The 16,236-nt window shown below is 45.1% G+C and overlaps 1 protein-coding gene across 7 annotated transcripts in view; it reads right to left on the reverse strand.

The window, feature by feature from the left end:
• Window positions 1-2,446: 2,446 nt before the first annotated feature.
• The window catches only part of MYOT (myotilin), a 38,287-nt gene continuing 24,497 nt past the window's right edge, over window positions 2,447-16,236 (reverse strand). For 3 of the 7 annotated variants that reach the window (XM_006026859.3, XM_025207870.1, XM_006026863.3), the window contains 8 exons: window positions 12,861-13,011; window positions 10,243-10,344; window positions 8,487-8,536; window positions 7,711-7,843; window positions 5,979-6,186; window positions 4,892-5,057; window positions 3,464-3,597; window positions 2,447-3,065 (listed from right to left, as the gene is read on the reverse strand). In XM_006026859.3, the coding sequence (XP_006026921.1) occupies window positions 2,893-3,065; window positions 3,464-3,597; window positions 4,892-5,057; window positions 5,979-6,186; window positions 7,711-7,843; window positions 8,487-8,536; window positions 10,243-10,344; window positions 12,861-13,011 (1,117 nt within the window). In that variant the 3' untranslated portion in view covers window positions 2,447-2,892. The other 4 variants (XM_025207872.1, XM_006026864.3, XM_006026860.3 and 1 more) reach the window with 3 other exon arrangements.

A 16,236-nucleotide genomic window follows, 5' to 3' on the forward strand; every position in this document is an offset into this window, starting at 1 on the left:
AATAGATGTACGTGTCATCGTAATGACTGCAAAACTAATAAAACAATATGTTTCTGACCACTTTTGCCTTGCTTGTCGTGTATTTTGTTAATAGGTTCATTTAGCAAATCCAATAAAGTTGCGTTCATTTTTACTTCAGTCTTGAACTGAATCGTGCAGCCCTTCTTCGCCCCCAGCGTGTTAGGAAAGCGTCTAGTTTCTTTCTTCCTGGGGAGAAACGAGGGTAGCGCCGTACGCGATGTTGTATCACACCGTCTTCACCCTCTTTTTCAAAATCCTAGATCCACCTTGGTTGGGCATCGCTGCTCTAATGTGACCATTGCATTAGACGTGTGATTTTTTTTTTTTTTTTTTTTTTTAAGCTGCCATGAACGTGGTCCGTGGGGGAGACGCAGAGCAGCAAAGGCCCCTGAGAGATGGTACACGTAAGCCATGACTACCTGGTTAATTGTGGGTTAAGTCACGACCTGGTCCACACGTTTGGTCAATTTGATGGCACAATCGGACAAGGAACAAGCCATAAAGTTATACAAAACATGCGTAATAATTTTGTGGGTGTTCCTTGTAATGCTTCCAATTGAACGTGTCGACGGTACCCAGCCTCTGGAGTTCACGGGAGCCTGGCCAGACGCCCACGTGCTCCATAAGCTGGGAGCACCCCCCTCCTAGCCGGGGCTCCCGGCTCACAGCACTGGGAGCCACGCTTGCTTCTTGCTGGTACAGGAGGAGCCCGGGGTCAGGCTCGTCCTGCAACAGCAGTATATGGTGCCGTGGGATCGGATGTGGGATCCTACAGTTGCATCTCCTGCCATATACGTGTGACATAACAGGAAGTGTGATTGGGATCCCCGTATCGGATTGCATCCTACCTTTAACATTTGTCAGGGGATTAAGTTCTTGTAAGCTGCCCTGCGCCTCTGGGGGAGGGTGGGATAGAAATATAATAAGTAAGCCTGTGCCTGTTTATAAGGGAGTAACTAGAGACTCACTTGTTTTGAACCAACTTCAGCAAATACCATCCTCCCTTTGAGGGGTGTGTGTGTGGGTGTGCATGTTTCCAGAGTTGCTTCCTTGTTTGCAAAAGTGAAGGGTACTGTGATACCTGAAAGCTTGTCTGCGTCTATCCCACCTGCACAGTTGGTCCAATACAAGGTGTCTTCCCCCCCATGGATTCTTGCTTCTCAGTTTCCTGGACCATTGGGACAACAACATCACCCAGGCACTACTGCTACTGTGGCAGTGCTTATCCTGACCACGTCGCTGCAACAGCTGCCTCTGTGCAAGGGAGGAGTATGAAAACTTGTTTCGAGTCCTTCGTGAACAGTTTCATTAAAAAAAATAAAACCCCACATTTTACACACTATATTTGCTCTTCAGATACTCTGGGGTATTCATCAAAATAGATTAGATGCACGGAGTAATCCCCCCCCACAGCACATTGACTCGCTATGTGTCTGCAACGTTTTTAAACAAAATGCTTGTTATTAATCTTGTGTGAATATGCTGGTTTTATAGCAGTCGATTAAAAACCTGTTTTCCTGCTCCAGGCAGTGTTTGCTATTGCTGGCAGGAAGTCAGCTCCAGCGTTAATCCTGAAATGTGACTCTAGGCGTGGGTGTCTGGTTGTTTTGTTTAGGCAATATCATCTGGAAAGAGAAATGGAGATTTTTAATTTTATGGCTCTGAAAGGCCAAGGGGACCATTAGGAACAACCTGCCTGACCTACATCATTTCTCTTTTGATATGAGGGAGGCTCAGTGATTTACAGTATTTGAAAATCCACTTTAGTGGTAAGGAAGAGCGAAAGAGAGAGCATGAGGAAGTAGACACAGAGGGCTTGTCTGTAATATGGGAACCATCACAGCAGGCATCTCTAAACAGGTTACAGCTGATGAACTAAGGTATTGATCTAGCAGTCCATTGACTGGAAAGGAAGGAGAAGTCCAATGATCCTGTAGTGCTTGGGGTCATCATAGCTACTGTTGCTGCAGAGCAGGCCATGGCCCCAGCTTGCTGGTTGCTCTCTATTTAAAGAAGCTTCAGGCCTTCTTATGCTGTTCAGGAAGCTTTTGACCCATCCCTCTGCTGTTACTTGCAAGGAGATTGCTGATTTTTGGGACTCCCCTATGGGAATTGAAGAGGAGGAATTTTCCTTTAGCGGCTGCAATTAAAAGCGAGCGCCTTGGACAAAGAAGAGTTGTGTTAACTTGTGACTTAGGGAGGAGACAGATTTACAGTGGATGGACAAGCTATGCAAGCGTGTGTCATTCTGTGGGCTACCGGAGCGGTTTGGAAGGCAGGTAACTGGATGCCATACTTAGCATTACCCAGAGAAGCTCCAGCGCACGGAGGATCACAACCAATTCTACTTGCAAACCGACTAGCTGTCAGGGACCAGACCCCTGCAGTAGTCTTGGTTGTAGGTAAAAACAGAAGTCACAACCTGTACTGGGTATTTAAAATTTTATTTGCTTTTGGCATAACCCCTCATAAAAACCACTGTAGTCTATATTTGGTTTTAGTATTCAGGCAGCACAAGTTCTGATGTATATCATCACTCATGATAACAGAAAGCAGAACAAAGCCAGCATACTCCATCTTATAGTGGAGCACAGGTGTAGTTAAACCTGCTACACTTCTATGAGAGCTAACTGCCTTGTATACTTAGGCTTCACAGCTAAAATACAATATAGGTTTAGAGTAAATGGCTACATTCACTAATCCACATAAATAGGAGTTCTACCTTGATAAAACTGGAACAGCAGAGTGTGCAAAAGTCAAAAGGAGTAAAAACATGTAGGTACGTTTGCAGTGTTAGAGCAACTGCCACTCAGCTGCATCTCTTGGTGTCACGAGTGTCTGTTACAGGAGCGCGCTTCCTTCTCCTCTTGTTTAAAGTTCATCACTTTCATAGAGTCCTGATTCAGCAGCCAAACGCTGGAACTCCCCTTCCGGTGAAAAGGCTTGTTTCACATCCAGTCCTCTCCCATTGAGTGCTAGGTATTTGCTAAAAGTCGGCCGAACCTTCAACTGCCTGGGGTTTGGAAGTGGCTTGTGTGGGTGAGCTGGAACAGAGACACCTCATTCAGGTCCTGAGCACTGCAGTTCTCCCTGTTTTAGGAGCTTTATCAAATGGCAAAATTCATACCCTCACATATTCTGAATCTAGAAGAGGAAGTTGTCCCTGAAATGAGGAACAGACAGGCAAGCTCCCTCTAACAGGAATGCTTGCTTGTGTTGAGGATAGCGGTTAGCCGCTGCAAAGAAACCATCCCCGTCGGACAATGCCCAGATACAAATAGAAATGCCTGTTTTGAATAGTTACACCAAAATGCACGATACATCTGTTACCTCCTTTGGAAATTCAAGGCCACGGAGTGCTCAGACCTCAACTAGGTTTGCACTCAGACTTGCTCTGACCAAAGGGCAAGCTACATTAACTCACAATGTAAGTTTTACTTACATGCAACCTCCAGCCTGGTGTGACAGGTGGCCACGCCAGCCTCGTTGACTGCAGAGACAGTGTACCAGCCAGCATCTTTTTTGTTAGCATTATGAATGAGGAGGCAAACCCTTCCAGAGGTGTCATGCAGCATGCTGAAAGATTTAGAGGGGTTTTTGTTTAAAATGCATGAAAGTTGATTTAAAAGGAATGACTTATAGCTGAGAAGGCTAGAAGCCCCCAAAACACTTATTGTGATTCAGAAATAGTTTGTTGCACAGGTTTTACTTGCAACGGGTAAGATGGAATCAACAATTACTTGTTTTCTTGTTAGCACTGAAGTCTGGATCAGGGGTCCTTCATGGAGGACCCACATAGGACATGGGCATCTGACTAGTTATGCCTTGAATCCCTGGTTGCTGGATGCAGGTGTGGCATCTCGAGTGCTCCATGTGGCTAGAGTAGGGGATCACAGGGAGGTTATTTAACCATTCTTGCAATGAAAGTGCAGGGAGTTGAACCCAAATGCTTGACCCTTTACCCATGTCCAATGCTGGTCAGTAGACAAAGGGCACATCTGACTGGCAAATGCATATGTTGCCATTTTAGAAAAAACTGAAAATGAGGGTTGGAAGGGACTTCAGGAGGGCATCTAGTCCAACCCCCTGCTGAAAGCAGGACTACCAACTGGATCATTCCAGCCAGGGCTTGGTCGAGCCAGACCTTAAAAGCCGCCAAGGATGGAGATTCCACAAGCTCTCTGGCTTTACTATCCTCCTTGAGCCCATTCCTCCTTGTTCTGTCATCTGTCACCACTGAGAACAGTCCAGCTCCATCCACTTTGCAACCCCCCTGCAGGTAGTTAAAGGCTGCTATCCAATCCCCCCTCAGTCCTCTTTTCTCCAGACTAAATAAACCCTGTTCCTTCAGCCTCCCTTCACAAGTCATGTGCCCCAACCCCCTAACCATTTTTGTTGCCCTTCACTGGACTCTCTCCAACTTGTCCACATCCTTTATATAGTGGGGAGACCTAAAACTGGACACTGCTCCAGATGTGGCCTCACCAGTGTAGAAGAGAGAGGGGGAAATAATTACTTCCCCTTGATCTGCTGGCAACGCTCCTACTAATGCATCCCATTGTGCTGTTAGCCTTATTAGCAACCAGGGCACACTGACTCATATCCGACTTATTGTCCACTGTCACCCCCAGGTCCTTTTCTGCAGAGCTGCTGCTTAGCCAATTGTTCCCAAGCCTGTAGCAGTGCATGGGATTCCTCCATCCTAAGTGTAGGACTTTGCACTGGTCTTTGTCAAACCTTTTAGATATCACATCATTCAACCTTTAGATATCAGATTGTCTTTTTAGATACCATGTCATTTACATTTTGCATTAAGATATACCAGCTATATTTCTAAACACACCAAATGGTCAACTCATTAGGAGGATACCTTATTCGGTCTGCATTAAATTGTACCATTTCATTGTTTTTTTTCCAGTAAATCCGTGGGGTGGGGATGGCAGAGATCTGACATTCCAGTCTGGCTGTATCTCCTTCATAAACTTTTTTGCTTTGTGGTTTGAAGATGAAAGTTGGAGGTCTCTGATGCTGTTTTGCTAAATGAGAAGAGAAAGTGGTAGTAGCTGTTTTACATTGGCAGATATTTGCCCTGACTGATATTTATCCTATCCTTGTTTGGAGGGTACATGCCATGTACATTGCTACCCTGGCCTTCAGGTGCCTAGACATCAGCATTTTAACGAGCAATATTCTTCTTTGGATGGGAGGTAGGGGGGTGGGGGGTGAGGGTCACTGCCCAGTTCACGAATAAAAAAGTCTTGATGAAGCCTTGGATAAGACCCAGGAGGTGTCCAGAGACCGCAACCCAGAATTTGTGCATTCATCTCAAAGCTTGGGGAAGGAGATATACGCCTCTAACTGCCATTTGAGTTGGGACTTAAATTTCAGCAGTGTTCTCCACCTCAAATAGTCTTGCCCTGCTAACATGAGAGGCAATACAACCAGTAGTTCAGGTAGAGTTAAAATGACAGGTGGCTTTCCTCAGCTACGATTCTGGCAGCTTTGGGAAGGTACAGTCTTTCACTAATGAAGTCACTTAGGGGCCGGGGGGAGGCATGCATAGTGTATTTTATGAAGGACACTAATTTTGCCATTCTTAGCTGCAAACGCAAGATGACAGACATCCAGGTTGGCGCCCTTTTCCTTCCCTGCATGCTCATCATTGGTCAGTGTTCCTGTTTGAAGTCAGAGGCAAAAATGCCATTCCCTTCACCAGGAGCAGGGTTAGAAAGATGGTGAGCACTTGGGAAGAACCTTCCATCCTGAGTTCAAAGACTTGGTTGTAGTTCTTAAACCTGGACATCAGGAAGCAGGCAGAAAAGCCCTGCAGGCACTGAAAGCAGCAGCTTTCCTGAGTCTGATGCTCTTGGTGCATGCAGAAGGCACTGGCCTTTCAGGAATGCACAGCTGGAAAGTTTCCTTCCCCTCCAGGGTGTCACCCAAGCCATATGTCTTACCAATTACATCCAGCTTTACTGTGAAAGCAGCTTCTCCAGCACGATTGGTGGCTACGCATTCATATGTCCCCGTGTCAGAGGCTCTGATCACTTCAAAAATGAACGAATGGAAGCCCTTTTCAGATACTATCATTTTATGAAATTCATCTGGGTGAACCAGCCTTCCATTTAAATACCAGTTCACATCCGGAGTTGGTAGCCCACTAACCTGTAAAGGGGGAAGAAACAAGACGTGAGCAAACAGGAAGAAGGACCTAAGGATATGCAATCGTTTATGTTCTTACATTTAAGAAAATCCCCTCCTCAAGGGCAGTTTGATCAGCTTAATGCCCAAACTGGGAAACTACCTGTGGCATTTCCAGCCCTATGTAAACTATAAAGCATATGGAGCAACCTAGTTGACTCAAAGAGCTTTAGCTACAAGACAAGGAGCCCTGCTTTCACAAGTCTGAATCATTTCATAGTAGCTAGGGTCAGGAGGGGTCTGAACAGATCATCTAGCCTGACCCCCTGCCACAGGCAGAATGAATGCTGGGTTCACAAGACCCCAGACAGGTGATCGTTCAACCTCCTCTTGAATTTGCCCAAGGTAGGGGCTGGGACCACTTCCCTGGGAAGCTAGTTCCAGATTTTGGCCACCCTAACTGTAAAATTTCACAGGACACATTACCCGTGTCCTGCGCAGTTTAACTCAGTGGGATCAGTTGTGGGCAAGCCCACCATTTTATAAAAACCACATTTGTAAATTTTTTTTTTTTTTTTTTTTTTTTTTAATACCAATATAGATCTGTAATGGAGTTCACTCATTCTAGACTACGAAATGCAGCAGCCTGTTGAAGTGGTATGACAAATTACTTTCTCCTAAAAGAGTTATAGGTTTTATCACTTCAGTATGGTAGAAATGGCATTAAGACAAGGAGAGGCATTTGATTCTCTAAGTGCAAAGCTAAAAAACACTTCAGAAAAAAAAGAAGGTAACTTGTATTAAAAAAAGGGCTTAAATAACAAGAGCTAGCTTCTTTTTTATCACAAGGTACATGTGTTAGGAGTATCTCTCACGGAGTTTCATCCTGTGTTTTAATGGTTGGAAAGAACTATTTTTAATAGCTCTTTTTTGGAAGCAAGGGCCCTGTCCATTTAGTTTAGCTATCACTTAGCATATTAAAGTGGACTTTATTAAATGGCCTTAACTTGGCAGGCATCTAGGTCCCAATTCAGCAGGTTGTAACCAGGTGCTTATGTGCTCAGTGGTCATCCCTCCTCACAGAAGACAAGCATTTAAGACCCTGCCTCAGTGCTTTGTTGAATTGGGGCCCTAATACATGCCCATGCCAGCATGTTTTGCAGAGCCCTCTTCCAGGAGGACATTTCAGATTTATAGAGCAGGCTTGTCCCTAGCTCCTAACTGCTGTATCCTGACAGGGATGCAGTGGCTACAGCCAATTTAATTTGAAGTTTCCCAGGGCTAAAAGCTGTGGAGCTTGCTAAATTTCTCTCCCTGGTGCTTTTGTGCCACTCCCCTTCCCAGCCCTGCTTGGTGCTGGCTTGCAAGATTGTCCAAGAAGGATTCTGTACTTGCAAAGCCAGTAGTGGTAGAGAGACAGTGCTCCAGGTCACTGGGATGGAGCTACTGTAGCTCAAACATCTCTATCGTGCCTAGTTTGTAGTAGGTGCCAAGGGGAAACCAAGTGTTGTAGTTGTATGGAGAGGACTGCACAAGTAGCAGCATTACTTTGAAGTCCAGCCTGCAGAAGCGTCCTTCTTCAATGGTTATATCTTCTGGCACTTGCGTAAAACGTGGCTGAAAGAACTTCTCCTGGATCGAGCCCTGTCCTTGCTCTTCCCCTCTGGAAGAGGGTCTGCTCCTGTAGAGTGCACGCTTACAGTTAGTTTTGGCAAGGTTGCTACATGGCTGTACATGACACCTACTCAACTCAAGAGGTTAGAATTAAGACAGGCTAATAGCTATGTCGCTCCCATCCCTTAAGCTTTTTAAATCTGTCAAATTGGGATAAAGCATCCTGTTATCTGCCTCTGACTGCATGGAATAGTATCACCAGCAGTTGTAAAGCTCCTATTTTTGAGCTCAGACCCCAAAGCCTTTGAGGCATGGCCCACAGATGCTTGTCATATCCCATGCCCTGTGGTTATTCCTTACCTCACTGAACCTTGCTTGGAAAGAGATGAGGAACTATCAATTCTCAGGATATTTTTAACTATAGTATATGGGTCACAAGCTTCCACCCCAACAATCCCTGCCTCTTTAAAAGGTTCTCAATAATTGGTTGAAAAAAGTTACCAATTATCCTATGAACTATGAAGTTTGAGTTCATTTTTTAGTATAAAAGTAGAATACCCAATATAGTAGCCACATCATACACATTTTAGATTAAGACTCTGGACACACAGGAATATTGAATGTCCGTCTCACAAGATTGGCTGGGGATATATTTAAAAATTTACCTTATTTGTCCTGAAGGAACCTGTAATATAGATTTAAAGATTTACCTTATTTGTCCTGAAGGAACCTGTAACCTTGTGTTCTCTGTAGTCTGCTGCTTTGAAGAATAAAAGCAAAAAGTCAGTTAACATGCACTAGCAAAGTTCTCAATTCAATCTCTCGGTAAAGATTTTAAATGAGCAGTTTGCTTTTCAAACACACCAATGGCAGATTCCACAGATGCCTTTCTAATAAAATACTAGATCGGCATTGTAAGCAAATATTTTCTCACACTTCATTCCAGACTTTTTTTTCCAACCCTAGTAACTAAAAAAAGTAATAGTTTAATAGTTTAGAGCAGCTTTCAGTCCAGCAGCACAGGTGAATGGTATGGCCATTTCCTTTGGTTGCAGATCTTTCTTGGTGAACATATAACCTTTGTTAGCGGGGAAATAGTCTTGCTGGAATATGTGAAATGAGAGCCTAGGTACAATGTGTCCTTCTGTAAAGCAGGAATAGAAGTGAAGTCACTTTTATACAGAGCTGGCAGGAACACTGTTGTGCCCACTTAGAAATGGTACCAAGAGCAACGAACACATGTTGAGCTGGAAAATATTTTCCCTACTAGATCACAGCACTAGCTAAGCTTGCTGATAACTCCACAATCAAGTTATTAGATCTATTCAAGTACCCAGGATGGTTTTGCAACAAGAACTTCTATAGAGATCTGAAGAGCAGATAACTGTGTTTTAATGTCAGCAAGTCAGAGCATTTCTACCACTTTAGCAATGGAGCCAGTTATATCAAGTACAGAAAGTCCTGAGGTGTTACAGGATCCATGGCAGCAACATTCAGACAAATAAGCTTGAGTTTGCTTGCTTCTCTTTTCTCACTAGCATGTGTTTAACTACATACCCACATGTGTAGTCTGTTTACTATAGCGGGCTACTGCATGCTTCTATGTTCTGCTGGATTTGGCTAATGGCAGATCCCTTCTGAGGTTATTCTCTCTACACCCCCATGTTAGAAATGCAGCATCTAGCAACACTAACATCCATTTTAAAAGGTGATGCGCTAGAGCTGAAGTTTCCAAAAATAATCCTAATAGTCTGACTAGCCAAAAAAAACCTGGCAGTTGGATGAGTCAATGGGAGCATACACAGAATGGTGAAAGTATGAACAATATTGCCAATGCAACACTCCTACTCTTGGGAAAGTGCTCCCCAGACTCCTGTTAGCCAAAGCTGGTCTCAAGGCAATCAATGTCAGCTCAGAGAGGCATCTCTAAAATGCTTCTGCGATGCTCTTTTATTTAGGTCTGGCGTTATTCAGACAGGGGTGAGAAAAACCGGCTTGCACACAATTAAACTGAAGCCTACCACACAACACTCCCCAAACCACAAAGTCCTGCCTGCTTGTAGTCAGCACACACAAGTATGTTAATTTGTTTTAGTCCTGGTCAAGTTTAAGTTGAGCTGTTACATACTGCCTACTTGTGCTCCCCTGCTCTTCAAATAGGTTATTGTATTAATTCCTTCTGCCTGTCCTACACTGCAGGAGGCTGCCGAGTGCTGCAAAATAGCTATTGTGTTCCTCCCCAGAGACTTCATTCCTACAGATAGGTATCTAACAAGGGATGTTGCAAGGTGTAATTAGCATGCTGAACTCTTCCCATGTACGAGGCTATACAGAAGTCTATTGTTATTGCAAGTCTTAGTTTCTCTTATTTGCACCTCCTGAAAATGTACAACTCCCCACCCCAGTGTGATCAGACCCTTAAATGAACACCGACAACGGTCTGCCCTATGGACAGATTGCAGTTACCTGCGAGTTCTGCACGTTTTCCTCATTTTGCACGTCAAACACAGATGCAGCGTTTTCTGGTCCAAGCAGCCTGCGAGCCATTCTTTCTTCATAGGTTAACCTCTTTAAAGCAGGATAGAAAGCAAGGCTAGTCATGGTGAATGGCCTTTTTACTGGCGTTTCAGCAGCTGCGTCACTCAGCAGTATTAATATGCTATAGATTCAAGGTGCTGTTGGATTGAGTGCATGGGCAAACCTGGGCTGCTCAACAGGGCTTGATGTCCTGGCATCATCTGAGCTTGATCCTCATTTATACAGCATTGAAATGCATAAAAGCTTAGACAGTCGTTGGCTTTCCATTCTTCCTGCGCAGGGATTAGTTATGGGGAACTATGACAGCATTATTGGGGAATTTGGAATGAGCTCCCAGGGGTCCTGTACATCAGCGCTAGGAGGGCTTTCCAACTCCATCAGCTGTGGATCTTCCTCAGAAACTAGCCACTTGGTGTTAGGATGTGTGGATTTTCTAGCACCAAGCATGTGCTTGTTCTCTCACACATGCAGTCCCAGCACCTTCAAATGCTCCATGTTCACGTGAGCAAAAGTAGTCAAATTCATTGGACTCGGGTTGTCTACACCTAACAGCTAGTTCCAATCTGTACGGGAGTACAGAATTTGGTCTGAATTTTGTTAGAAGACTTCCCCCCTCCCTCCAGATCAGAAGTCTTTAGAGAGTTAATTAGTTTGCCGGTGTCAAGTTAAGCAACTTTGATTGGATCTGATAAAAGTTTTGCGACACTTCTGATAATGACACATTGGGTCCATTTTTACCCACCACCTACAATATGCCAGGCTATAATAAACTCCTGAGAGGGAGAACCCGTCTCTGACTTAATAGGACCAAGCGGTTAACCTTTTTGTGTATTTACCAAGCCTCAAAGCAGTAAGACCATTTCCACAGTACACACCAACGGCTCTCAGAGCTTGCCTGCTTCTTCCTAGCACAAACCAGTTTCCAGAATTGGGTTAATTGGACATGGAAAGCTAAGTTTTGGCCCTGCTGAAGCTGTACCAGGTCTCAAATGTGAGCCAACTTCCTATAGGAAATGCTTCCTTTGTTATTAACTTCCAGCCTATTGTTTCAAACTTACCTGGCTGCAGAGTTTTCTTTAGACAATTCTTTTGTTTCTTTTTGCAATCTGATACCAAGCACTGTGGGGCTCAATTAGATGCTCTCTGTAAAGAGTTTGAGCCAAGAAAGTGACTTGAGCAGCAATTCCCCTTTCTTTCATAGGGTCATAGGAATGTAGGGCTGGAAGGGACCTCATGAGGTCATCCCGGCCCCCTGCTCAAGGCAGGATCATTCCCAACAAACCCATCCCAGGCTACTCTTGAAAGTTTCCAAGGATGGAGCTTCCACAACTTCTCTAGGTAGCCTGTTCCAGTGCCTGGCCACCCTCATGGGCAAGGTTCCTCCTAATCTTCAACCTAAACTTCCCCTGCTGCAGCTTGAATCTAGTCCTGTCCCCTACAGCCACAGAGAAAAGTCTATTTCTATCCTCTTCATGACGACCCTTCAGGTATTTGAAGACCTGTTTCTAGTATTGATGGCAGTTGGTTTTTATTCGCTATTGAGTCACGATGCCTGTACTGAAGCCATTGCATTTAGAAACCAGGATAAACCCTGCAAACTGGCACTGTTCTAAGTCATGCTTCCCTGGGGCTTGGTCAACTGTACCACTGCAGTAATGGCTGAATAAACTTAGTTGCCTAAACCCTTGGCAGGCTCTCAAATTCTCGGTTGGGTCCATGTCTAGGCTGGTAGAAACAATTCTACCACTGAAAGGGATGAGATTCCTGAATTCATGCTTTTTAATTGATAGAAAAGATTAGTGCTCGTTTGCACCTCCTAACAGGGCAACCTGGAAGGCTCAGCCTGGCTGGGAAGTGGGATGACAGAGGAGGGCATAGAGTGGCTTTCAGGTGACCTTGGTACCTCCCAGAGCTGCCTGCTTCAGCAGCCAGCTTACACAGATGTCTGGACTGGCACAGATGCCACACTGCAGCCATCTCACAATAGCTGTCTACGGACAGATCTGCAACCCAAAATAGCCATAGGGGTAATGCTATGAGCACTCCATATCCTGCCAGGCCCCCCTGTGTAGGCTTGTGTGTCTGTATGGCTTGCTCGCAGAGAGCTGTTCTCCCTACAGCTGCATGCAGGGGCCAAGACCCGTCTCATCTACTACGCAGAGAAGTGTAGTGTGTTTGAAATGAAGCAACCAGATTTTAAAAACCTACCAACCCCAAATCTATGAGTTACTGGATCCTGAACAAGGGATTACCGTATTCTCTCCCCATGCTCATCAGGGAGGGTAGACTCTGCACTCATTATAATGAGTGCAATCTGCCCAAGTGGCTTGAATAAATGGGATCACCTCGAGGTTAAGGGAATCAAATAAGATTCTGGGCAGCAGTCTGTCCTCGTGCCCTTTTAGGGTTACTGGGGGCATTTCCATTTGTGTTTTCCATGGGTCTAACAACTCCCATGAGCAGAAATGCTCTAGCACCTCTGAATTGGTTGGAATCTATGGAGGAGAACCTAAGCAAAGAGATCCTTGGTACCAGCATGTTCTTACCTGGTTGCCATTCTGCAGAAGGCTGTCTTTGCAGCGCAGCTTCCTTTCCAAGTCCTGAATGAGGGCCTCTTTTGTTCCTTGTATCTCTTGGTCTGAGGTCTTCTGCACTGACTTTGTGCTAGCTTGTTTGTGATACATTGGCTTTGGGTAACTACTCAGGCAAGAAACAAAAGAAAGAGTCAGCCCAGCTAGTCATTAGAGCTGTGAAAAATCCCATTTGAGAATGTATACACACTTCATGCTTCTGTTTGAACCCACTAACAGATCAGTGGCTCCAGATTAGCTTGTAGAGTGCCTAGCACAGGATGCGTCCTTATGGACAATGGTTGGCATTTAGGGCATTTATACATGTGCTCTGGGGGGGAGAGGTGCTTTAGTTAGAGTGGCTCTGAGAGCTGCTCTAATAATGCACCTGGAGCATCACGTGCATCAGTGTCCTTGCGCTGAAAAATGGCAGCAAGGGCACTTTAAAGGTTATTGAATGAGATTTAGTTAAGGTGCCCAGTCACCATTTTTCAGCGTGGGGATGCTGTTGCATGCGATGCTGGCATCTGCTGGAGTGTGGTAATTACCACACTCCAGCAGACTCGATTAATTGAGTCTGCTCAAACACGCTGTAATTACAAGACAAATATTTTTGGGAAATAGGGCTCGCTCTAGTCTGAGGCAACCAGTGGCACAATGAGTGGTGCACACAGAAAATGCAACCTCTGTGGTAGGACTACTCTGTGAGCAGGAAGCGAGGCCCATTGGCAGAAAGATTTCTGGCATGAATTGCTTCCCTGAAGCTGGTAGGTTAATACTGAAGTCTAGCCAAGACATCCAAGTCCTCTTGCCCTCCATATGCACTGTGTGCCCCCCACCCCTACTTGGCACTTTTCCAGTGTAACCAAGGGTCTTACTCCCTATAGTGTAGGACAAGAGCTGGTTATCAGCTCTGCCAGGTTTAGAAACAGAGCAATATAGGGGACTTCCCACCCACGTAAAAGCAGAAACAGGCCATGCAGAAGAGGTAATCCCGGTTCTCTGTACTCGCCACCCCCCAAAACTGGGGGGAGAGGGCGACTTCAAGGGGCTGGGGCTCTGCCATCTCAAATAATTATGCTGGGGCCTGAGTTGGAGAATTCTCCGTTCTCCTCTGCCTTCCAAAGAGCCCAAAAGTTATAAATTAACTTATTTGTGAGGAGAGCAGAGACCCTGCATAGGTCTCTCTGGCTTTTCTTTGACAGCTAGGGGGATGAGAAGGGTAGGAAGAAAAGGAACCCATAAATCTTTGGGCTTCCAGGGTTTATCCAGCCACACCCTCTGTCCCTCCCACCTCTAGCTAAAGGATGAAACAGTTGTTCCCATCCTAGTTTCTCACTGGTTCCAGTCATGGAGGCTATACAAACTCTTGATGCCATCTCCAGGAAAGTGAGAAGACACCATATGAACACTGCTCATCACATTGTTCCCCTCTTAGTCTTTTAAGAGCTAGGGCCTTCTTGTCATAGGACCTAGCCAGTTTAATTCCCAGATATCATGTATCTGCAGGAGAGGGCTGAAATACCCAAGTTGTATACTTCATTTAACAGTACATATGATTTGGCTAAGAAACCTTAGGTATAGACACCCCTGCCCCTCATTTGAGTTCTTGGGACATTGCAATTATATACTTTGGGTTTGGAACAGAGTATGTCCAGATGAAGCTGTGCCTTTTATAGGCCAAACCCTTGTTCAGGTGGGTTAAGCAAACATTTAAATGACAACTCTGTAAAGATGCCCCCACGAGCATGGATGGCTAAGCATTGGGGTGGTTTAGATGGAGTTAGCCAAAAATGCTGCTGCCTCTTTCTTCCTGGTGAAATGTATTGCAAGGAGACGGTACCCCTTGAAATACATGGTGAACTCACCAGCTGTACGGGTTAAATGCTGACAGAACCTGACCAAAGCAGCAGTCTGTGTGGCAAGGCCTCAGATGTTGTATGCATATTCAGCAAATCTTACCATTTTGGACATGCCTTGAAGTCACTCCCTACACTATTTGTTCTGTAAAGAGCAAGAAGCAACTGCTTGTTTATGGTTTTTCCTGCCAGTGACTGGGTCCTTTCTGCTCACTGGAGCAGGGGAAGTGGAGTTTGCTTTGCTTCTCCCATCACTGCATAGCTTTGGGCAAGTGGCTCAGTTTGTCCATCTGCAAAATTCTTAGGATAATAACGCTCCCTGGCTTCACCGGCAATGGTATGTGTTAAGGTTAGTTTGGTATTTAGGAAGCCCTTAGACAAAAAGCTGTGCACTACCCTACTGTATAAATTGTGATTGTCCTAGTGGCATTTATAGGTCACACACAAAAGTGGTAGTTCCCTGTGGAAAGATGGAGCTGATCAAAATGACAACTGTCCTTGCTAACATCACCTTCCCATTGCTAGTCAATCACACTGGCAGCTTTGTTGAAGCACAGCTACTGTCCCGAGTTTGAGAATACAAAGACTGAACCTCCATTTGTAACCAAGACGAAAGACACATTCTCCTCATCTTCCACGATACAGTCTCTACTGCACACACTTCCCTTACTTCCATACGAACGCCCAGCAGCATTGGCAGTAACACAAGATATAGAACAAGGCCAGATTGAACTCCCATTGAGGTCACTGGGAGTCCTTCCAAAGACCTTGACAGGGAGTTGGATTGCACCCCAAAAGCCATCAAAATAATACATGTCCCAGGGAGAAGAATTTTGTCCTTGGTCTGAAGGGGTAAAGCTTTCAAAGCATCTTAATCACTTGGCACCTATCAGTCCCTGCCCCGAGACTCCAGAAAATGCTGGTGCATCAGTTTCTTAGTGTCTGGCTATATACATAAGTTTAGGACAAGGAGGGATCACCTCTTTCAGGGCTTTATTATGAGACATGAAGGCTATTGCAGGTGGTGCCATTCTTTTGTCCAGAAGTAGTCAAGTTAGAATTGCAGGACTCGATACTAAAGCAAAGTACCTATCCCCTGCCCCAAATATGCTAATGCAAATGATTTCCACCACACTAGAGACAACAGCTCATCATGCTCCAATGAATGACCACGCATTGGAGAGGTATGTGAAGTTAATTTCTAAACTAAGAAGTCCCTCTCCCACTTGTGCATCGTGGACAAATGTTTGCCCAGGGAAAGCAAGAAGTGGGGAATTCCATCCTCTGAATGGCAGATTGAAATCAACTGAATCTTCCTTTGGCATTACTGAGATCAGGATTTCACCCCAAACCCGGACTACTTGCAGTGGCCAGTCAAACACAGATTCAAAGCAAGGGGAAGTCAGTGGGTGCACATACTTACTTGGGTTCTGTAGGAGGAGGAGCTTGGCTATTATGAACAGACTGCGAGGGCAACACAGAGCAAAGGAATG

This window comes from Alligator sinensis, unplaced genomic scaffold (genome assembly GCF_000455745.1).
Source record: "Alligator sinensis unplaced genomic scaffold, ASM45574v1 scaffold741_1, whole genome shotgun sequence".
NCBI classification, from domain to species: domain Eukaryota; kingdom Metazoa; phylum Chordata; order Crocodylia; family Alligatoridae; genus Alligator; species Alligator sinensis.